This window comes from Streptopelia decaocto (genome assembly GCF_964273445.1).
Source record: "Streptopelia decaocto genome assembly, chromosome: 9".
Taxonomy (NCBI): Eukaryota; Metazoa; Chordata; class Aves; order Columbiformes; family Columbidae; genus Streptopelia; species Streptopelia decaocto.
In genome coordinates, this window is record NC_138664.1 from 7110740 (window position 1) to 7133924 (window position 23185).

General features: G+C 45.8%; 1 protein-coding gene across 16 annotated transcripts in view; it reads left to right on the top strand.

The window, feature by feature from the left end:
- The window catches only part of CHD2 (chromodomain helicase DNA binding protein 2), a 93752-nt gene that overhangs the window by 54669 nt on the left and 15898 nt on the right, over positions 1-23185 (top strand). For all 16 annotated transcript variants that reach the window (XM_082060600.1, XM_082060601.1, XM_082060603.1 and 13 more), the window contains 20 exons: positions 1198-1284; positions 7501-7562; positions 8906-9028; positions 9353-9502; positions 10388-10521; positions 11158-11383; positions 12101-12201; positions 12701-12745; positions 12906-13081; positions 13759-13883; positions 14517-14733; positions 15383-15472; positions 16297-16487; positions 17480-17668; positions 18603-18765; positions 19151-19303; positions 19792-19863; positions 21000-21149; positions 21771-21919; positions 22415-22511. In XM_082060600.1, the coding sequence (XP_081916726.1) occupies positions 1198-1284; positions 7501-7562; positions 8906-9028; positions 9353-9502; positions 10388-10521; positions 11158-11383; positions 12101-12201; positions 12701-12745; positions 12906-13081; positions 13759-13883; positions 14517-14733; positions 15383-15472; positions 16297-16487; positions 17480-17668; positions 18603-18765; positions 19151-19303; positions 19792-19863; positions 21000-21149; positions 21771-21919; positions 22415-22511 (2700 nt within the window). The remainder of the gene's footprint in view (positions 1-1197; positions 1285-7500; positions 7563-8905; positions 9029-9352; positions 9503-10387; positions 10522-11157; positions 11384-12100; positions 12202-12700; positions 12746-12905; positions 13082-13758; positions 13884-14516; positions 14734-15382; positions 15473-16296; positions 16488-17479; positions 17669-18602; positions 18766-19150; positions 19304-19791; positions 19864-20999; positions 21150-21770; positions 21920-22414; positions 22512-23185) is intronic.

The window sequence follows — 23185 nt, forward strand, 5'->3', positions numbered from 1 at the left end:
AGACAAGTTCTTCATATGGTTTGGGAATTATTTTGAGTTTTTCTTTCATGTGCATTTATCTCTCTGTATTCGCATGCCCAACAGATATACACCTTCATAATCTGTCCATTTCAGTGTCATTACATTACCACTTTATCAATAGCAGAAAAATTGCTCAGCTGCAGCCTTGTATTCATCACACCCTCAATCCCAAGTCGCTGCTGCATCTGGCAGTATATTTTTAATTTGTTTTTCTCCTGCCAGTGGCTTGCAGAGACATTTGAGGACTGGAGGGAGAGAGAAGCAGGAGGAGAATGAATAGGTTTAGAAAACTGTTAGAGAATGAGTTCTGCTGAGGTAGAGAAGGGATTGTTGGTGTGGGTGTTTGCAAGGTGTGTTGGTGATTTGTGTCTGCCCTGTGAATCTCTTGGTGTCACCAGCACAGCTCTGTATTCATGTCCCTCAGGGCATCAGTTCTTGTCTCCCCCTTCTCCTCCTGTCCATCCCCCAACAAACGCATGTTGTTATGCAGTGTATTTACACTATTTAGGATCTAGTTACAGCAAATAGGGCACATCCATTCCCAGCAGATGACTCTGCACATCCTCATGTCCTGCGCTGCCAAACTGCGTTCACATCAGTGCATTCAGGAGGAGAAATGGCAGCACCACCGCCTTGCCTTGCCGAAGGACAGGTCCATTTGCCATCCAGGCTGGGCCACAAAATTCACTTTTGAAGTTGCTGCTGATGACATCTTATCACTGAGCTTCTCAGGCAGCCGGTGGGGTGTTTCCTATGGAAAGGAGTTGTGGTGGAAGCTGTTAGTGGCAGTGAATTGTCCTTTTTTGAGTTGGTAGGTTCATTTATTCCGTGTGCAAGGTGTTGTCTCCTGATCTTCAGCACCATAGCTTGCAGAGGCTGCTATCTGAGTGCTCTGTCCTTCAGCCTGAGTGACCTGGAGAGTAATTTGTACCCTGGCAGAAAGATGGCCCACTGTAAAGATAGTGCTGAGATAAAAACATGCTGCTTTAGACTGGTACCAAATATCCCAAATTACTCATAATCCTCTTCAGCCAGTTTTTTTAAGGTGTCCACCCACTGATTGCTAATTCCCCTAATGGTTTTATGTTTTGTAAAAACATTCAACATCAAACTTCTCTAAAATGTCAGAAATAATTGGGGTGAAGCAGGCCTTCTGATGGTCTGTTTATTTTGCAGATGTGGGAAGAATATCCTGATGTTTATGGGGTTAGGAGGTCAAACCGAAGCAGACAAGAACCATCGCGATTTAATATAAAAGATGAGGTAAGAAAAAAAAAAACAAGGATGAGGGATTATTGAACATACAAAACCAACCAAACCCAAAGAGCAAAGGCAGGTCTTGTCTGCATTGCCTTGTAAACACCAAGGTCCAGCTTGGTGCCTGGATGTTGGAGCTCAGAAAAGGTCTCGGTCCTGCAGTTGGATCCACTTGACTGGAGACCTCAAGTTGGTGGGACCCTGCTTGGGCTGAGGTCTGCGGGCAGTGGTCTGAGTGCTGGAATGGGGCGTAACGCAAGTCATGCCCTGCTGTAGAAACATCCTGGAGAGAATGACACTGTGTAAAACAAACCAACCACACGCACACACACACAAACAAAACCAGAAAAAAAACAACCCAAACCAAACACCAAACCAAAACCAAACACAAGACAAGTCCAACCAGGAATAAAGGAAACTTCCCAGAAACACCACAACAACAAAACAGTCATTGTTACTCATCCTGGAATGCTGATAAATGCATTTGTGTGTGTGTTCAGCTTTATGAACCATCACTTCTCTTTGGTTGAATATTGGGGAGTATTTTGTGCTTCAGCTGGAGATGACAGTGGTCAGAGCCTGGCAGACAGACCTTCCAGTTGTTCAGAATAATGTTTGTTTGTCTGAAGATGTAGGAATTATCTACTTCCTTCGTTTACACCTAACGGGCTTTCTGTATAGAGCTTTTCATCTGCAGGTCTTCAGGAGGGCTGAGTAGTTACAGAGAAGAAAAGCAGGGAGAGGCTTAGACTGAAAGTAAAGCTTGGAGCTTAGGGCTAAGTACAGAACCATGCAGTTGAGAATCTGAAGATAAGTAGCCACGTTTGCAGCAGAACAGGAGCCCAGTGGTGCTATTTGTGTTTCACTGCCGAAATGTGCATTTGGATGCTCGAGAGGTCTGAGTCGTGCAGCAAACGTGGGTCTCCAGCTCCTTGCTCTGGTGCGTTACTGAGGCTTTTGGCACCCCCGGTGCCACCACCTGTGCTCCCAGACTCCTGTGCTGGATGTCCCGCAGAGCAGCAGGTTAGGAAGAGGCTTGGGGCACGTCATTGACTTAGCTTTTGTTTTCCTTTTCAAGTTCGGCAAAGCCCAGGCTCGCTGGCCGCCTCTCTGTGCGATGCCCCGGCGTGCACTGTGCTGGCAATGCCACACAGCCCTCCACTGCAGACCCCAGTGTCCTGTTAGGGGCTCAGGTAAGTCCCATCTTTTTTTGTTTTACAATATTACGTGGTTTTGCAAATGTTGTTTTCTTTTTCAATATCTTTATTTCCTACTACTTAAGGTATTATAAAGTTAAAAAAAAAATCTGAGATGTGAAAACTTTGCTATACCACAGAATATTGTAAAAAAAAAAAAAATCCTTCAAATGACCCCTCTGCCGCTTTTGTGAAAAAGAAAACCAAAATTAACAAAATTGGACTACCCCCTTCCCCACTCTCTCCCTGAAGCAACGCTGACTGGTCCCTATAGGGCAACTCCCACCTGCAGCAGAGTCCGATGGAGGGTGTGACGTGCCAGGAGCACAGAGCTGGGGCCTCGCAGAGAGCAGGAGGACATGGAAAGTCTCGCTTTTGGAAGACCTAAATGCCAAAAGAGAGGAAATAGTGTAGCTGGAGCTTGCATGGTGCTGAGCACTCCTTGCTGCTGCTGGAGCTGGCAGAAACCCAAGGCGCTTGACACCTCTTCAGGTTGCTTTTTGCCTTTACAGGGTTAGTCCTATCGCCAGTGATCTGCTCTTGTCACTTGCTGCTGCTTGGGACTTCCAGCATAGTGTCTAGGGGCTTTTAATTGCCTTTTTCCCTAACGCTTCTCTGCAGTATTAGCACACAGCATCGCCCAGGCAGCGCGACAGGCTCAGAGAGCAGAACCAGCGTCAGCTATGGCACCTCCCCGTGTGCTGCCCCAGGACTCACCCTGCTGTGGGGAAATGATGCGTAGGTGGAGGGGGTTCAGTTTTTGGGGCACTGTTCAATCACTGGTCTGTCCTCTGAGACCAGCAGTTTGGGCCGGGTTATTTCTGTGTTGGAAATTCTTACCTTCTGGGAACTGCCCAGAGGTCAGCGGGCACCTTGTGCAGGTCCCCGAGCTGCTGTCAGGGAGAGTGACAACTTGTGATCGATACTGAGGTGTGGGCTGAAAGATCAGGAAGCGAAAGTGCGGTTTTGCATAGGGGTACAGAGCTGCTCCGCGGCCTAGAGCTGTCTCCAGGAATAAGAGCACGTGTGAGTATTTTAGTAAAAACAGTACTTGCCCCACACATTTTCTTTGCAGTTAATAAGTGAGCTTCAGGTTTCCACCAAGGGAAGTGAGACATGCAGAGCCAGGTGCCTTTCAGAGTGTTCTGGGGCTGTCAAAAAATGAATGTGCTCAAAACAGATACAATATTTTTGCTGTAAAGAGGGTGGTTTGAGATCGGAGTTAGTAATAAATGACACGGTGCGTCTTTTCTGTGAGACAGACCACAGGTCATGCACCAGAGATGTTCCCAAAATACAGTTGGTTTTATTATTGAAAAAGAATCTGCTCATTTGCATTTTGATTAATGCCTTGCCTCACGTCATTGCTGAAAGTTCAAATGCTGCTGGTGTCACTGTGAGAGAGAACTTCAGTGGACATAGTAAACTAACCTGGCAAGCTGAGATTCTCCAGCTTTTCTGGAGCACTAGAGCTTGGCCACTGTTAAGCCTGGAATGACCAAATCCTCACTTTGCCTTCCACCTGAAATATTTTTTGCCTCTGTTTAAGCAAGCCTTCATCTCTCCTAGTAGGCAGAATGAGCTTTGGAGTCTCACCTGAACCATGCCAGTGGCCCTGGGTCTGTGTCTCCTGCCCCGGGCTCACAGTGAGGACACTAGTGGGCAATCTGTAGGACCAGAACTTCAAACCTGCTGCTTGGTGCTACGTACGCAGCATCATACAGCACTGTTCCACAGCAAAAAGAGTATAATTAATCTAGTAAAAACCTGTGGGAGAGAGAAGGAATAAATTAGATGGGAAGACTCAGCGAGACATGGAGAGGGAAGTCTGATTCCTTCAGCTGGAGGTGGGGAGAGTGAGTTGTAAGAGGCCAGTTCCCAGTCCAGTTGGAAACAGTGGTGCGGGAATTAAGTTGGACATGTTTATAGTGTTTGGTCGGGGAAGGGGGATCCAGAGGATGCGAGTAACCTGTCCCCTCAGCCACAGCAGCAGCCCCGAGGGGCAGCCTGAGCCCAGCAGAGTTTTGCCAGTGCTGATACTGGAGCTCCTATAAAAAAGGGCTGTGCAGCTGGCATCTCTTGCTGGGCTGACAAAAACCCCGGTGAGGACCGGAGATGGATTTTTTCAGCTTACCTTGTGGCATTCAGAGAGGTGATGTTACTAAAATCGAAGTTGCATGCAATGCCCAACTGCTCTGCATTCTGAGGACGGTGGGTGACAGGCTGGATGGGACCTCAGGGGCGCACTCAGGGCCTGGCGTGCTCCCAGCTCCCTGGTTGTCATCAGCCCAGGCATTTACCACCAGCCAGACTCTGTGGGTTGGTGTTGATAATGGGGTGTCTCAGCACAGGCTCTGTTTGTGCTGCAGAGCCACAAATCTCACCCTGGGGTTGGTTTGAGCAGTGCAGCGGAGAGTTTTGCAGCTGGGTCCTGAAGTGTGGATTTAAGCGGAATTAAGAGGTTGCTAAAACATGCTTACACTTAAAGTGTATATATATATATATATACATATACACATGTATATATATACATATATATTATTTATGCATAAAATGGTAGAAAGCGGAGCTGCAGCCTGGCAGCTGAGGGTCAGGATGCCAGGAGGAGCTGGTAAGAGGAAAATGGGTGGGTGGAAGGCGGGGGCCAGAGAACCCGAGTCCCCGGTGGGCACAGACACGGCGCTTCCCGGCACTAGGGAGGATGTGGGAGCACAAGGCGGGCGGATGACTCAGGCTGGGACTGGCTGTGTCAGAGGAGACAGAGCTGGGCTTGACGCGCATCCAAAAAAGACAATGGTGTCTTTGAAAAAATGTAACCGAAGGCGGCTCAATTGCAGTCACAAGTTGATTTTTTTCAAGGCTGAAAGAGATGAGGAAAAGAGTAGTTGTTAGAAATTAGTATCAGCTTTATAGAGACAGCGACAGAGCAGAGGAAGAGTAGAGGCATCAGGAAAACGGGCGCTAGGAACTTGGAAAGCGGGATTTTGGTAAAGAAGTGGAGTTCATTTCAAAGAGCCAGAAGTTTTATTTGGTTTTCTCCAAATCTGATCTTTTCTGACATAGAACAGAAGAAAAATCCACCTTTCTTGTGGTTTTGCCATAGGACAGCAAAAAGCAAGATTGTGTTGAGGGATAGCTCTCAAAAAACACACCAAAATTGGGCAACACACTTGAGAAAGCGGGTAAGAGATTAAAAGAGGAAAAGAAAACTGAGGACTTCTAAACTTTGCTATGTCGAAACTGAAATCTGTGCAAGGCTTGGCTTATGTCGCAAGGGTAGGCAGGGCTCACCAAGGTGTTCACCAGTCACTTGCTTCCTGGATGCTTGGTCTGTGAGACAGAGATTTGTTGCAGGGCTGTGAAACAGGTGGATGAACATGCATTTGTAGTGAGATACGGTGCCAAAAGATGTTATTGTGTCAGTGAAATTCAGCAGAGCTTTTAGTCTAATGTGACATCCAGTTTTTCAGTATATTTTAATGGAAACACTGATGCAGGCGAGAACTAGATTTCTCTTGGTGGAAGGGAGGCTGGAAAGTGGAAATAAAGGATGCAGAAAGAAAGCGGTGGGGTGCGCCAGGGCTTTCCAGAGCCTCGACTTCTTCATGTTGCAGCTCACACCATTTCACGAAATTCTTGTGTGAACAGCTCTAGGCTGTAAGCTTTGTGAGCTGTAGGGTGGTGTGTGTACCGGGAGATGCGAACTAAGATACGTGTGAGATGGACAGACTTCACCTAGAGCCAAAGCTGAATCCTGCAGCAGAAGGCGGTATGAAATGGAATATGACCAGTAAATGTGTAGATCAAGCAGCCTTGGAGGCTACTTCTGTCATTTTAGTGCTCCTTTAGAAATCTCACATTGGTTTCTTCAGTTTTCTCCCTGCCGATTCGTGTTTTCTGGGGCAAGTGTATAAGGTGAAGTCATCTGTTGGTTGAGGGGTGTTATTTGTGTGGTAATCTGTTTTTCTGAAAATGAGCTTGTGTACAACGAACCTAAAGATATATATATATATATATTTTAGCTATCTTGGTCTGTAGGAGTTAATGACACCCACATTTAAAATAGTACATCAAGCGGTTAGAATATCTCTAGATATATTTAGCCAGAGAGACCTCAGTGGTGGAAGCTGGGGGATGAGGGGGAAGGAAAGCAGCAGCGCACGGCTCTGAGCCAGGCAGGTCCTCAGCGACTCAGGAAGGCAACGAAGCTCTTGTGAGGAGAATATTGTATTTTTAGAAGAATTTCCTGCCTTACAGGAAGCCTCTCTAATGAAGGCAGAGATCATAATGCATTTGTGTGGCTGCGAAAGTTTCTGCAGTCACAGAAACTAAGCCTGAATGGCCCCAAATATTGCAGGATTCCTGCTGAAGTAGCAAGTATGGACACTCACAAATGTACATTCAGCCACTGCACTTCCAGTTAAGAATTTTGTAAAAAGGCTGAGCTGTGGCACTGCGGCAGGACCTGGAAGTGCTGCCCAAAAAGCCCAAATTCCCGGTGCTGTTTTCTGGAGCACCAGGCAGGAGCGATGCTCACCTTGCACCGCAGGCAGGGGCAGCAGCAGCGGGAATTTGGGCTTTTTGGGCTCTCTGGAGTACGTTTTGGCTGCAACACTGGGCAATATGAGGTTCGGTGCATTAAATTCCCCCTGTGGTTTTGTAATTCATGGGGTCTCACACACACCGCAGGTCTGTCTGGCCACTGTCCCCGCTGAGACAGCATCTCCCAGGGGTTGGAGGTTGATGCTGAGGAGTAGGTGGGTCACAACCTTCTTCATCCCAAGCTCAGGGGCTCCAGAACAGATGTTGTAGTAGATCTTTCCAGCCTTTCTGCAGACTTATAGTATCTTATGCTGAGAGCACAGCGGCATTAACCCTGCAGCCGGGGAGCTGGCTGCTCTTTTGCAGCTCCATCCCACCAAAGCATCCTTCCAGCGCAGACCACGTGCATGCCTTTCAGTTGCGTCCTTGAGGAGACAGTCCAGAGTGAAGCCTACAACCTGATTTTCTTTCTTTTCAATTGAAGGCAAGTAGTGAATCTGAAAATGAGAGCCCAAAAAGAAGAGGCCAGAAGCAAATGAAAAGAACGTAAGTTTCTAGGGAAGGGGTTGTGAATGGACGTGCTTTGTCGTGTCTTATTTTTCAGAACAGTAGTATTGGATTGTTTGATAGGCGCTGGCAACACAGCTTGTAAAATAAATTATTTTACATTTCCATTAGTAATACTTCGGATTATTAAAATTGAAGTGTGAATATGGGTCTACAGATGAATGCAATTTCCAAGCTTTTATTTTGTTTATATTTTCCCACTTTGCCTGTGACAGAATCTGAACAAATCAGGTTCACTTTCTGTTGTCAGTCTTTCACTTCTCCATCAGGTTACTTATTCTCCTTCAGAGATTCTTAAAACAGTTTAATCCCTGCTCCTCTCCCCTTTTTGATTGATAGAGAGTAAAATACCAAAGCATTATCATATTTTTTTCTTTCATAACCCTCTACTACAAAAAAAGACCTTCCCTAAAGGATGTTCTGGATGTCTGATCACCATAAGTGAGTTCACTTACAGTCATATTTTACTGCCTTTTTTCCACCTAATAAGTACCTTTTAGTTTTTCCGTACACTGGAGGGAACTACAAGCTGCTGGATGGAGAAAATTTAAAATGCAGCCACCTGATCCAGCTCCCTTTCTCCTCTTTCATGTCTTTTAATGTTTTGTTCAGTTGTACCCACCAGTGCAGAACAGGAGGGGAGGTAATAAAGCTCAGGGAGGACTGTGGTAGTACACACATCTCATGGGCACAGGGAATAATCCATCCTCTCCTTGGAGAGGGGAAAAGCTCCTTCAAAGTGCATTTAACAGCCGTAGCTTTGCTCCGAATTGCCCACAGAGAACTCGCCTCCTTCCACTAATGGTACAGCATGATTTGGCTTCACACTTGGCAACTTTAATTGCCTGAATTTAGATGACAGGAGACTTCTTGCTCCATTTTCCGGGCTCCAAGGAGCTCGTGTAGCTGTGCATGTTGTGGCTCGTGCTCTGTAAGTGAAAGCGAGCACTTCTCAAGATTTTTTTCCAGCTCATTTCAGAAATGCAGAAATGGATGTGAAAAAGAAATAAATGGAAGCACTTGCCCACCCGGTTGTAAGAAGTACAGCTCTGCCTCAAGAACTGTTGTAGTATGTGTTAAGAGCCACTGTCGCTCTAGATATACATGAACTAAAACCCAGGTGATGGAGGCATCTTGCTAAAAGCAGAGAATCACACCAGAAAATCCCCCCTGCATTGCAATGAACAACCAAGAGTGCAGTTTTGAACTTTTTCTCGTATTTATAGCTTGCTAGTATTAACCAAGATGACTTGGATGTCTGCTTAGCCAAGTATGTGTGTTGAAATATGATCGCCCTTCATGACCTACGTTTCTGACCATAGAAATAAATGGAAGAGAGAGGTCTCTGGTGAAGAAGAGGATGAAGATGGAGGGGAGCAAGGCACTAGTGGAGACAGTGAGCCTGAAGCGAAGAAAGTTAAAGCAAGAAGACCTGCCCAAAGGAGGTAAGGAGTGGTTGCTTCAGTCTGTCCCTTTTCTGCATATGTTCTTTCTGCCTCTGCTAGGTGGGGAGGTGATCTGTATTTGTTGCTAAAGAATGTTTGTTTCTGCAATATTACACTTGTTTACAACCTAGTAAACCTAGCACCTAGTTACTCTCTTGTCTACCCATTTCATGCTCCGGTGAGTGATGCAGTGGTTTCCATGGTAGTTAGAGCTGACTAAATCCCTAGGAGTCTAATATTTGAGATTTATGGTTTCTTAAAGACTTAATAAAATTGATGTTTATGTAAAACATGCTGTACTATGGCTTTCTATTCTGATTTTAGAACAGTGGCCAAAACCAATGTTAAAAAGCCTCACAAAACCCAGCGTGGGAAGAAGAGAAAGAAACCGGAGTCAACTGAAGAAGATGATGACGATGAAGATGATGAGACCCCTAAGAGACAAACTCGACGAAGAGCAGCCAAAAATGTCAGGTATCAAGAACTGGGGTGTTGCTTGATGATGGGAGCTGGCTGGGGAAGAGGGAGACACTAGAGGACCTAACTCCCTGAAGATGCCTGTTGGCTGAGATGTCGGTTTTTTAAGAGGTTCATGCTTCAAACATTTGAGTTTTCTTTACCTTGTTTTGCTGTCTGTAGAGGAAGGAATACTTACTATTCACTCCTACAGAAACATGAGGAAGTTTGCATAATGTTCCTAAAGCACTCTCCAATAAGATTAAGAATTACAAAAAATACATAAAGGAGTAAGAGGGAGCAGCTGTGCTAGATTGGACCAGTTGTCTGAGAGTGGCTGATAGGTGATGCACTGAGACAGAACATTGGGACATGGTGGAGATAAAGCATTATCTGTTCCCCGAGGTACCTTCTCACCTTCTGGCAGTCCTAATAAGGGACTTGCTAAGAGCCACCCAAAGAATAATTTTTGGTGGTTAAATGTTCATCAAAGATGAGAAGTGTATTTCCTGGTGCAGCATAGGCACCCATGCAGCCTTTTGGTGCTTTGCAGCCTCTGTTGTTGAATATAAAATAATCTTTCACTCGACAGAGGAGACTTTCTTTGTTGGTGATGGTGTCGCTTCTGCTGCGGGGATTGTTCCACTTCCGTATGAAGAGCCTGTTGTCAGCCATGGTCAGAAAAATCTGTATGGACAAGACAGAGTGTTAGTCTGATGAAGTGTAGCTGAGTGTCTCAGGGAAAAATTCTGAATGGCTAACTTAACAAATGCATGTGCTGAACATGCACAGAACTTCAGGATAAATGCTGGAGCAGGCTTGCTCCAGTGCACACCATCCTGTGTGTTCCTGGACTGAGTAGAGTCAAGGGCTTTTTATTGATTTGGTTTTGATCTCATTCAGTTACAAAGAAGATGATGATTTTGAGACGGATTCTGATGACCTGATAGAGATGACTGGAGAAGGAGCTGATGAACAGCAAGACAACAGTGAAACTATTGAGAAAGTCCTGGACATCAGACTTGGGAAAAAAGGAGGTGCGTAGTTCTGGAAAAAGCCTTTGTTTCTGATGCCAATCATGTGCACTCGCAGCTTCTCTTGAGTTTCTGCAACTTCAAAGTAGGGCCAAGGGTTGTTTCATTGCTCTTCACCCTTTTGTCTCTGCCTCTTATTTATGTCTTCTAGCACCTTTTGTAAAATCTAGCGTTGAAAAACCTAAAATGTGAAGTTTATGTGTTTGGCAGCTTTCATTTAGTGTGCATGTACTTCAAAGATGTAGTCATTGATCTGCAAGTCTTGCTTTTCTCTTTTTTGAAATATAAAATAGATCTTCCGGTAGAGTCAGTTTTTGTAGCTCCATTGACAAAAGCCATAATGAAAATAAAACTGTTGTTCTCATAGCCTTACAAAAGTATTTTTGTAAAACTGAATAGCTGTCAACATTCTCAAGAGACCTTTGAATTATACTTAAAGAAAAAGCATTTATGAGAGATTTTAAAAGATTCTGTTATATGGAAAACTGTTGTGTCTCTGCCTTATTGGGCTGCAGAATCTGTAGGATATTCTTGTGCTGTCACAAAAGATCTATTAGAAAAATAACTTTCTGCTCTAATGCAATTCATGTCCAGTGCTTGATAACAAAGGTACCGACCACAGCCTGATTTCTTTTGCAGCCACTGGTGCTTCCACCACCGTGTATGCGACTGAAGCCAATGGCAACCCCAGTGCCGACTTTGATCCTGAAAAGGATGAGGGAGAAGTTCAGTACCTGATCAAATGGAAAGGCTGGTCGTACATCCACAGCACATGGGAGAGCGAGGAATCCCTGCAGCAGCAGAAAGTGAAGGGCCTCAAAAAGCTGGAAAACTTCAAGAAAAAGGAGGAGGAGATCAAGCAATGGTACGCTTTACTTCAGCCAGTGATTGGGCCTTGAGCGATTCTTTTTTAGGCAGAGGTTTGCAAAGTGGTGACTGAAAACATTTGATTTGTTCTTGCAAAGCAGATTTCATCCAAAGCAACTGTTTTCAGTGCACAACACTCACGTCTCTCTTTGCCTACTGATGAATATCGCCCCTCATAGAAATTATGTCTGTGGAGGAAGAGGCATGAAATCCACAATATTACCACTTGCAGGCTTAAGAATTGGGGTAGCTGACAGCAAATAAATGGTGAACAGATTCACCTGGCGCAAGAGGTGACATGAAGGCTTGCAGCCTTATTAACCCGCGTTAAATATGGGTTGTCTGTGTGCAGGATTTTGCATCAATTTATGTCTGACCTCCACAGGAACTATAAGGGAGCTATGGTGTGTTTCCAAAGTGGTAAGGCTGGAGTAGCAGCTTCTGTCTCTGATTCTGGTTTTGAGGCTGATTCTTGCAGCAGAACAAGGCGTCATTTGACAGGGAGACAGTATCAACATTTATGACATTTCCTTCTCAGTAGTGATTGATAATTATAGGAAGCTTTAAGAAACGTCATATAAGCAGTAGTCTGCCTCAATGACTTGTCTGAATGATAAAACTGTGTAGGAAAGTAGAATTTCCGTATGTGGCCTCCGTGAGTGTTGTGACAGAAGCATTACAGTGTTTTTTTTGTTTTGGATTTTTTTGCATCTAGGCTGGGCAAGGTATCGCCTGAAGATGTAGAATATTTCAACTGCCAACAAGAGCTAGCTTCAGAGCTGAACAAACAGTATCAAATAGTGGAGAGAGTAATTGGTAAGTGAAAACGTTTATGGATTTCTATTTACAGGCCATACATAATACGAATCGATCACTGTCCTTGCCTGGAGTATGGGCTGATACACTGGTTTCCAAGGGCATGTTGGAATTGCTGCTGCTGACGTTCTTTGACTTCAGCCCTTTGGATGCAGGGTGTTTGCATCCAAAGCAGCAGTACAGGCCTGGCTGTTGTGAGAACCACTTTCCATGAAGTGGCTGAGGATGTGGTTAGGCTGCAAGGCAGCTCAGGGCTTAGATTTTCATGATTATTTATTAAAAATAAAAACAAGACTTGCTGAGCACTTCAGTAGTATTATGATCATGTTAGTCAGAGGTGCCGGCATCCAGTTGTTTTGGGAATCGGCTTGGAGAGCTGTTTAACCTATTTTTGTACAATTCCTACAAAAGTGAGTGGCAGGGACAGCCCTCCTGCGCTGCTCCCTCTGCTGGCTGCCAGCCCTCCAAAACCTTCCTTCCCTTCTCTCTCCAACCACAGCCATGAAGACCAGCAAGTCTGCAACAGGACATTCAGATTTCCCAGGTAAAGGAGCATTTTTTTGGTCCCTCTTAAGCTTTTCCTACCAGCCAAGACCTGTCTTGTAGTTGTACAGGTGGTTCAAACTCCCCTTGTGAGCCACGCTTCGTGGTTCAGCCACAGAACCACAGTTGCTGAGGTTTGGGCTTTTTTGCATATTTTGCAGCAAACAGTCGCAAAACATCCTCGAATGACCCCGAGTACCTGTGTAAATGGATGGGGCTGCCCTATGCCGAGTGCAGCTGGGAAGATGAGGCTCTGATAAGCAAGAAATTTCAGCATTGCATTGACAGCTTCAACAATCGTAACAACTCCAAAACGATTCCTACTCGGGACTGCAAGGTTTGTTTGCTTCTCTTCTCTCAAGCTGCTGGGCTTCTTCAGGCTGGGTGGTGACACAAAAAAGTGAGAATGTGAAGTTTGTCGGGATAAATGTCAGAGAATATTTTCCCATCCTCCCATCAGTGTTTGGATAGTTGTTTGCTGCACTTGTAATGTACTTTATGCAGAGGTGTGAACCCCTTTTGTTCTCATTTACTCTGTGCACTGTGAGAATGTTATTTCTCCCTGGGGAGTGGGAGGCTTAATTAATCCTGGCAAAGTGCTTCCTCCTCAGAAGGTGCTGCAGCAGAAATGCAAAGTTTTAATATCAGTTGGATGAAAAAACAGCACACCTGGGAAAAGAGGAAACCTGCAAGACACTGATGTAGTAGAGGAAAGAGACAGAGATAATGGGTGAAAAAACAAGTGGAGAAAAAAGAAGGTGGAGCTTGTTCCATCTAGTGTGCATTATGTACAACTAACAGCATTCCTGGGGGGATTCACAGCCCTGGTCATCAGAACCAGAGGACAGCAGGCAAAACACGACACTGTGGGGTGGCCCTCTGAACTGCAGACATGAGCACTGGCTAGGGAAATATGGATGGACTTAAACCAATGAACAGATATACATTCACTGTTGAATTTTTAACCTTACTTTGTCTTTTTCTTCATTGGGCTAACATCATCTTCTTTTCCAGGTTTTAAAGCAGAGACCGAGGTTTGTTACCTTGAAGAAACAACCTTCTTACATTGGCAGTGAGAACCTGGAGCTGCGGGATTACCAGCTGGAAGGCCTCAACTGGCTCGCTCACTCGTGGTGCAAGTACGTACAGATTCGTTTTATCTCCTGATTTTTGGCCCAGTAGGATGTGGCCCTCTTGTTTTCAAATGAGGCCTCTACCTGTCCTGTTTCTGCAGCTTGAAGGATTTCAAATATTGTCATGCCCAGTTCCTTCGTTGCCGACACTGCAAGCAGGAACTGTCTGGAGCATGAACTTAAGAAACTATGTGTGAAAAACAAAAAGGTTGTTCCCTGTCTGGGCATGTTCGCATGCTGGACTTGGCTGCTGTGTGAGCCTAGGGCATATCAGCCTTAATTTTCCATTGTCCTAACTGGAAAAAGAGTTTTTAGCTTGGCATGCTTACACACTTGTTCAGTTCTTTGAGAAATGTCCTAAAATGAGGCCACTTGCTCCCCTCTCCCTTTGCCTTTGTATTTGCTTGCCAATTTGGGGTGATCATTTTTGCAAATTCCTTTGCTGTTCCTTTTTGCAAATTATTGTGCCACACACAGGCCAGATGTCCCCAGGATCCACTTGGAAGCGTTCAGTTACATGTATTTACAGTGCCCCCTCTCTGCCCTGCCGCAGGTTGCTGTTTGTGCTGGTGCACAGTCAATTAGTAGTGGCGGAAACGGGCTTTTTGACAGGATTTATGTTTCTCTCTTCTTTTTCAGGAACAACAGTGTGATTCTGGCTGATGAAATGGGCCTGGGCAAGACGATTCAGACAATATCGTTCCTGTCGTACCTCTTCCATCAGCACCAGCTCTATGGCCCTTTCCTGGTGGTGGTGCCCCTGTCGACTCTGACCTCGTGGCAGAGAGAATTTGAAGTGTGGGCACCCGAGATCAACGTGGTGGTTTACATCGGAGACCTCATGAGCAGGAACATGGTGTGTAATCAGAAAGCAAGGGGTATGGGGCTGGGTAGAAACGTTGGGTGCAGCAGAGCAGGAGCTGCTGTGTAAAGTGTGAGACGCAGTCTGCTGGAGAGGCTGGGGAACAGTGCTGGCAGTACTGTGGGCAGCTAGAGCTGCTATAGCTGAGCACTTGGGTATAATTCACTGCTGCAGGGACTTTTCTACCTTATTTCTCCCCTTAGAGTGAGCACAGGAGTGCTGGCTTCCCTCAGAGGGTCTGGAAACCACTTCTGCACTGGGCTGAAGCATGCTGCAGTAAGGTTTACAGCAGTGCAGAAGTGCTGAACTCCTCTATTCTGAATTATTCAGGCAATGAGGCAGACAAGTGTTGAGTCTAGTGGTGTCAGCAGTGAGGGAGGTGATGCATTTGTTTGGCAGATGACAGTTATGTCACCACAGCAAGTTGTTTGACCTTGTTTTGTTATCTGTGCAAGGGCTGCTGAACCATGTGTGCACTAAAACAATCTGGTCCTTGGGCACCCTGAGCTCATCAGGTGGCACCTTGAACTACAGGGGTTTGGACTTGGTCAGAGTCTCTGGCTATAGCTACATTAAAATAACAACTGTTAACTCTTTCCTTGCGATAACATTGGTTGAAGTTAACTTTTGCCTCCTCTCACAGATACGTGAATATGAGTGGATCCATTCTCAGTCTAAAAGGTTGAAATTCAATGCACTTATCACAACATATGAGATTCTTCTCAAGGATAAGGTGAGTAATGGTCCAATGATTATTTTTATTTAGGATTTTTCTCTCTTGAAAGGGAGAAGCCAGCCCCCAACTGGTGGGTTTGCCGTCTCTTTCCTGTGTGGTGATGGAGATCGTGTAGCTGCTATTTGGTTTTGTTTGACAGTGATGCAGAGGGAATGCGAAACACCCATTGCAGTGTCTTCACTCTTGTACTATGGCAGTTGTGTTATTCTTTATACTTGTAAGACACCAGGCAGGGCAGTAGTTGGGTTTTACCTGGTTTAATTTAGGCTAGTTAAAAGGACAAAACATTACACTGAACCGCAGTGTCAGGAATATCTGGATTTTTACACTTAGAAGAAATCAGTCTCCTTAGGAAATGCTTATCAGCCTTGTCAGTGCATTACTGAGTCATAGCAGAAAACAAGAAGCTTACTACTAATGAAAAAAAAATAATCAAAGCTCTCAGCTTAAGTGCTACAGCAGTGCCCAGGGGTGTGGGGAAAGGAGGAGCAGGAGGCTGGGGGAAGACTGTGTTTTCAGTTTAAAGCAAAAATGGATTAAAATAGGTGTACTTGCTAGAAGACCATTCAGATATGGCAGGAGCGCTGTACAGCAGGGCTAATTTTCACCTTTCCTTTCTGGGGAGGCAAAATTACTGTAGGCATCTTGATCCTAAGATTTTGTTAACAAAAAACTCTTGTGAACCCAACTCCCTTGGTGGTGGGTTGGGCACCGGGGCTGGGGCAGGACACCCTATGGTGCTTTCTGTGCAAGGTGGTGGGGCTTGCCTGACCCAGCGTCTCCTTGGGACCTGTTTGGTTTTTATTCTTCTTTTCCTCCAGGCTGTTTTGGGAAGTATTAACTGGGCCTTTCTAGGCGTGGATGAAGCCCATCGGTTGAAAAATGATGACTCTTTGCTGTACAAAACGTTGATTGATTTTAAGTCCAACCACAGGCTGCTGATCACTGGCACCCCACTTCAAAATTCACTCAAAGAGCTCTGGTCCCTGCTGCATTTCATCATGCCAGAGAAGTAAGTCTCCTTTTGGTCCTTCAAAAAGCACGTCTGTGTGTCCGTTCTTGTCTGTGAAATAGGTTTGAGGGAGTACAGAATGACAGAAATCCCTGAATGAAATGCCTAAATTAAACTCAGTGGACTTAAAGCAATGAAAGGGAAACAAATATTGGTGGGGAAAATCAGAGGTTAAATGACTGTGTTGGTATTTCTGGCAGCCAATTGAATGGGGAAACCTAATACGTGCCTTCTAAATCTCTTTGCTGTCTTCGAGCCATCTCTAAAAAAAGCTAAACTTGTTTTAAAGAATCATCTCAACCATTTCTGAGGTTTCCAGTACATTGTGGTTCAGCCACCCTCGCCAAACATTTTGTGGCAGTCTCTGGGAGTGTTGCTCAAGGATGGTGCTGTCTAGCTGATTGTTCGCCTGTCCACATTATCACAAATGCTTTGTTTTCTTTGAAACAAAATGGGCTATGTGCATTGCTAAGGCTAAGACAAGCATGTCCCAAGACTCTCTAAAATGATGTTTGACTGCAAAAAGGGCTGTCCCCCAAATTCATTTTGTTGGATTATAGAGTGAAGGAGATGTTTGAGGTCTCCCCAATGGAGGAGAAGAGCAGATCTTAGCAATCCAAAAGAAACTTCAGAGCAGAGTAAAACATAGTCCCGTTGTCAAAGCTTTGCCTAGGGGAGCGCACTGTGGAAAGTTCAGAAACTGCTGCCAGGAGACAGCAGAGCAGAATACTGGAAACCCTGGGATTTTGGGTCCTGGGAGTCAGTGTGGAGCTCAAAGATAATATGTTAGGAAGGCACCTAAGCCCAGAGAGCTTCAAGTTTTACCACCAGTCTGTTTAGTTAGCCAGAGCAGAGTGAACCTTTGATCCTCCAGTGTATCTCCGTCATGATCTTCTCTCTTGTTGTGCAGCAGGAGCATATCCAGTAGATGATGTTTGGTGTGATAAGACAAGAGGTAATGACCCCGCTCTGCTCCTCGTTTCTGTTGCTAGGTTTGAGTTCTGGGAGGATTTTGAAGAGGATCACGGGAAAGGTAGAGAGAATGGCTACCAGAGCCTTCACAAAGTCCTGGAGCCGTTTCTCCTACGCAGAGTGAAGAAGGATGTAGAGAAATCTTTGCCAGCCAAAGTGGAGCAGATCCTCCGGGTGGAAATGTCTGCTTTGCAGAAACAGTATTACAAGTGAGTCATTTATCATGTTATTGGGAGTGCCAATAGAAACAGGCACGTTTTTCTGTGCGGGAATATGTTTCAGTGTACTCTGTCCTTCGTAACACAATGTGACAGCCATCGGTGTAGTACCAGGGGCTTCATGGTAGGAATTTGAGTTACAGTTTTGTGGTATCTTTTCCTCTAAGAAAGCACCTCCAGTAGCCTGGAGATGCATTTTTGAAGTGATGCAATTCAACTGGCCAGCTTTGCAGGACAAGGGCTGTGTCTTTCTTGAGGGAATAAAGCTCTCCACAAAATTGTGATGCTGTTTAATGTTCACCTGTAATAATATCTAGAGAAAAGTAAAATCAGGGTTTCTAGTGAGGAAACAGCAGTATCCTGTAGAAGGGAAGAGAGTAGACTGATGCCATAACGAGATATCTCTGAAGGTTTTGTGTGGGAACAGCAGGATGTGCAGTTCCAGCTAAAGGGCCTTGGACAGATTATACAGAATTATGTTTTTAATGGGTGTAAGAAGTGATAGCCCAGGGCAGTGAGAATGATATCTTGGGTCGGAAAACCACCCCCATGTGTATGACGTGTAAATGTTGGGCCTGGGTGTGTGAATGAGTGGGTCGGAACGGCGCCCACATGATATGCATGGGAACATGACTGAAAACAGTCACAGCGTGAGTGTGGTGTGTTTAGAATAACATTTTTTGAAAAAACTGTCTAACCTCTTGGTCCATCCCTATATCTGTAAACCTATAAATTGAGAACTGTTAATGAAAGAGAGCTCAGCTTTGCCTGGCCTTGTTCTTGCTGCTAACGAGAACTCTGTGCCTTTGTGTCTGTCTGCGTCTGTATGAATTGCTCTCGTTGCCACAGTTTTGTTCCTCCCAGGCTCCTGTGTGCCCACTTCACACTGTGAAATTACCTGAACTTTTTATTTTCCTGCCTGCAGGTGGATTTTGACAAGAAACTATAAAGCTCTTTCGAAGGGAACGAGGGGGAGCACGTCTGGTTTCCTGAACATTGTGATGGAGTTGAAAAAGTGCTGCAACCATTGCTACCTTATCAAACCTCCCGAGGAAAACGAGAGAGAGAATGGCCTTGAGACCCTGCAGGTGGGCGGTGTCTTTGGTTACCACTGGTTTTCCTTAATTTTCCCATTTCTCCTGTCCTCACACCAAGATAAGATCTGATGAAGCTTTAGCTTCTGCTGCTCCTGTGCTAAAAATAGTTCTCACAGCTGAGCTGCTGAATCTCCCGCCCTCCCCTTCCACTGTGGGCAACATTTTCTGGCCATCTAGAGTGGGAGGTGCATGTAATATAACATCTATTTTGGATTATTCATTTTTTTGTGTGGTCTCTGGTGTGTAAATCCAGATGATTTGATTAGAGATATCCAGGAGAAGCATGGCTCCAACAGAACCAGATCTCTGTGTGTCTGTGTAGTGTACCTAAGGTAAGGTTGGAAAGCATCAGCTAGAATGATGGTTACTTCTTCAGTCTCTGATCAGGAGCAGTGGAAAGCTAATTCTCTTGGACAAGCTGCTGACCAGGCTGCGGGACAGAGGCAACAGAGTGCTGATCTTCTCCCAGATGGTGAGGATGCTGGACATCTTGGCAGAGTACCTGACTATCAAACACTACCCTTTTCAGGTGAGAAACATCAGCGTGGAAAGCAGTTGGGTTCATTTGAAAGTTCAAGAAAATGCAGAGGGAGCCTGGGCAATGGGACTCACTGAGTTTCCCAGAGGCTGGTGGCTGGGATCACAGGTTACGCTTACTGAAACACACTGGAGGGAACTGGGAAGTCCTTTCATGCCAGCGTGGCCTCATTTCCACAAAACGGCTCCTCTGACAGGCCCCTGCTTGGGGCTGTGTCCTGGGACAAACCCTGAGGAGAGGACAGCGAGCACGGACACCCTGGCTGGGAGCCTGTAACGGGAGCTGCGGTGTCACCCGCTGTGTGACTGAGCATTCCGCTAGCCTGTGGGCTAAAGCAGGCCAGTTATTTTTAATTGGCAGCTATTTTTAATGATTAAATGCTGCAGGCAGGGAAAAGGGGCTGTAGGGCTCCCAGAACTTGGATGCAGCAGTTCCACAGGGCTCCTTCTTTCGTTTGTCATTATTGTTGATTTTTCCAGCGCTTGGACGGCTCGATCAAAGGGGAGATCCGAAAGCAGGCGCTGGACCACTTCAACGCTGACGGCTCCGAGGTACCGCAGTGGGGCCGTCCCGCACAGGAGGGGCCGGGGGGGCTGCCCAAAGTTAATGGATGTGATTGCCAACAGGGGATTAGTTCAGTTCATTTATTTTTACAGGATCCCAGATACTTTTAAAGACACAGATATAGCAGGTTTTGCAACTAGCCATATTGCTTATTTTTAAATCCCTCATCGAAAGAACAGTCTCCAGAAAGTCCCAAAGATGCTGGGAAGAGTCAGAATTTAACAATTCTCCCCCTGTGGTCTGGGGAATGAAGTGGTTGCTAAATGATTCCTCTGGTCTGAAGCTGGTTTTGGATATGAAGTGGCAGAGGCAAAAGGAGGATTTTAAGTGTCGGCAGGCGGTGAAGTCTGGTGTTGGAGGTGAAAGTCTCCAGCGTAATAGGAGAGGGTGTCTCAAGCCTCTCATCTGGGCTTGCTGACTCACAGTGACTGGTGTGAGGCACTTGTTTTGTGCCACAGTCAGCCCAGCCTTGAGAAATACCCGTCCTCGCTCCAGAGGCCTGGACTGGGGAGGAATTGTGGCTGACCCAGGAGACACAGCCAGATGCTTCATGGCAGTGGGAAAGGTAACAAATAAAGGTGAGGAGGAGACAGCAGAGTGGGTGGGAAAGGAGCAGGTGTCCACAGAAACTGCCCTTTCCCCTCTCCTGGGCTCATCCACGGGGGCTCAGTCATCCTGGCTCTAACCTGGCACCCTGTGCCCTCGGGCCGTGACTCAGACAGTCTGTTAGCTGCTGATCTCACTCCCTGCAGGCTTCAGACAACAGAAAGCACGTGTTCGCCTGCTGCCTTTGTAGGAGTTTGGTGGGCAGTGGGGTCTGACCTTCGAAAGTGACTCCATGGTGCCCTTGCCCTGAGCTGTTTGAGTTTGCTCTCCAAGAACAATGCATGCCAGGCCCATCTTGGAATAGCACAGCTTTCACCCCTGCCAGCACTGCCTCACCTTCTGCTTCTGCTTAGAGACAGTTGTGTGTGGGGAGGAAATCCTATTCCTGCTTTCTTAAGGAGCATGAGTGCAGCAGAGCCCTCCCTACATCTTGCATAGCTTCAAAGTCACCACTGCTATTTTGTGTCCGCAGTCACAGGCTGGCGTAACTCGTGGATGCTTTTCTTCTTTCCCCCAGGACTTCTGTTTCTTGTTGTCAACAAGAGCTGGAGGGCTGGGAATTAATCTGGCCTCTGCTGATACTGTTGTTATCTTTGACTCGGATTGGAACCCTCAAAATGATCTTCAGGCTCAGGCTCGGGCTCACCGGATCGGACAAAAGAAGCAGGTCAGAGGAGTGACCCTGGGTTGTTTTCTCTTTTGCTTCAGTGTGTACATCTAAATGGGCTCCCACCTCTCCAGAGCTTCTGAAAACATGGTCTTTTTGCCCCCAGTCCTATTCCAGAAAGTACTGCCAACCCAAGGGAAGCTCATTTAAAAGCCAGGAATCAAAATATCAGCTCAAATTTGCCAAATGCCAGGTCTTTCTGTTGGCTTTGGGTTCTGGAATGGTTCAAAACCAAGAACCCAACCAGTGGCATCACCATTCTCAGCCTCGTGAATTCTGTTCTTTCTTGCCCTGAAAAACTTAAGAAGTAGAACATCCATCTTAACTAGGGTTTTATTAAGTATGTGAAAAGTTTGATGCTAGTTTGGATTTCGAGTGATTGTTTCGCAAGTTTTTTATTCTGTGCTTAGGCACACTGCAAGATCTGTGTTAACCAGCCTCATTTTAACTGGTTCCCCTGAAATATAAAAAGAATGTGCTTGTTTTTCCTCTAAAACCCCACATCTGTACGTGAAGAGACAATGTCAGCAGACTAGTATTCTGCGAAACAACTGAGGGCTGCTCTATAAGCAGAGCATGTTCAGCTCCAGGAAACAGCTCTGTTCTCTTCTTGCCGTTCAGGTGAATATTTACCGCCTGGTCACAAAGGGTACGGTAGAGGAGGAGATCATCGAGAGGGCCAAGAAGAAAATGGTGCTGGATCATCTGGTGATCCAGCGTATGGACACTACTGGACGAACTGTTCTGGACAACAACTCTGGACGATCCAAGTAAGTGATCATGTCAGGAGACAGAGATGTCTGGTACAGCATGTGGCACAGCCAGCTTCACCTACTGGTATTTCCCAGTATTTATTGGATAGGGTATGGGGCAGAAGGCTAATAAGTAATAGCGGCATCCAGTGATTTGGCTTATGCAACTGTTAATTTCGATACATAGGATAAAGATGGTTAGAAATAAATCCCTTAATTTTAGTGTATTACCTGTTTTTCCTTCTGTGTTCCTCCCAGAAACCATCCTGGTCTAGGGAACCTGCTGGTAGAAGAGCTGCAGTGACCTCAGACTCTCCCCATTTTTCCCCTACTTTACAGTAGTTGTCAGTACTAGCGCAGGAAAGAGAAGAATGAATAAAAAAGCTTTTTTATAGTGCTGGGTAGAAAACTTGCTTCTTGCTTTAATTAGGAAAAACTTTGGAATGTTTTTGTGCTGTAGCAGTGCTGACTTAACAGCTCAAAACACATTTTCCTTCTCATTTCTTCTTGCAGCTCAAATCCTTTCAACAAAGAGGAGCTGACAGCTATTCTGAAGTTTGGAGCTGAAGATCTCTTCAAGGAGCTTGAAGGGGAAGAGTCAGAGCCTCAGGTAGTTTGGAATTGAAATCACGTAGCTGCTCGTTGACTGCATGGGGGACTGTGTGTGTTTCTTTGTGTTTGGCCTTTGCGTGAGAGCAGGTGAGTGATAAGTGCACGAGTGAGTCTGGAGAAGCTGAAGTAGGAGAGTTCTGGGGTTGGGGGATCAGGAGGTTGAGGAGAGCCTTGTTTAAATAGTAATGGTCACTACGAGAGTCCCTTGGCTCCAGAGGATTCATTAGCTGGTTACAGCACAGCCTGCTGAAGGCTCCACTCCCTGCCTCCTCTGAGCACTTCTCAGCATCCTTTTTGGGTTGTTCTGACAGAGAGGCAGGAGTCAGCACAGGGAAGTCGAATAGGCCACTCTCTCCTGCCTCAGTGCCTTGTTGCTTGACAGTTTAGTGCTTTGACCCATTCTCTTAATGGTCAGAGTGCTTCTCCTGAGGGAATCCACAGTTAATATGTCTCACTGCCTGGAAATTTGCCCTGATGTTCCTTTTCTACTGTCCTATCACCCTTATTTATACTTTTTTTGTACCACTTGAGATAGTTCATCCCTGCCCTCGGTGATGACACCCTGCAGATATTTGCACTTTATTTAGCTCCTGTCAGCACAGTGCGTGTTAGTCTGTTCTCAAAACCTCTCTATTTCCCGCTGTGCTCGGCACCCTCCACTTCATCGCTCTT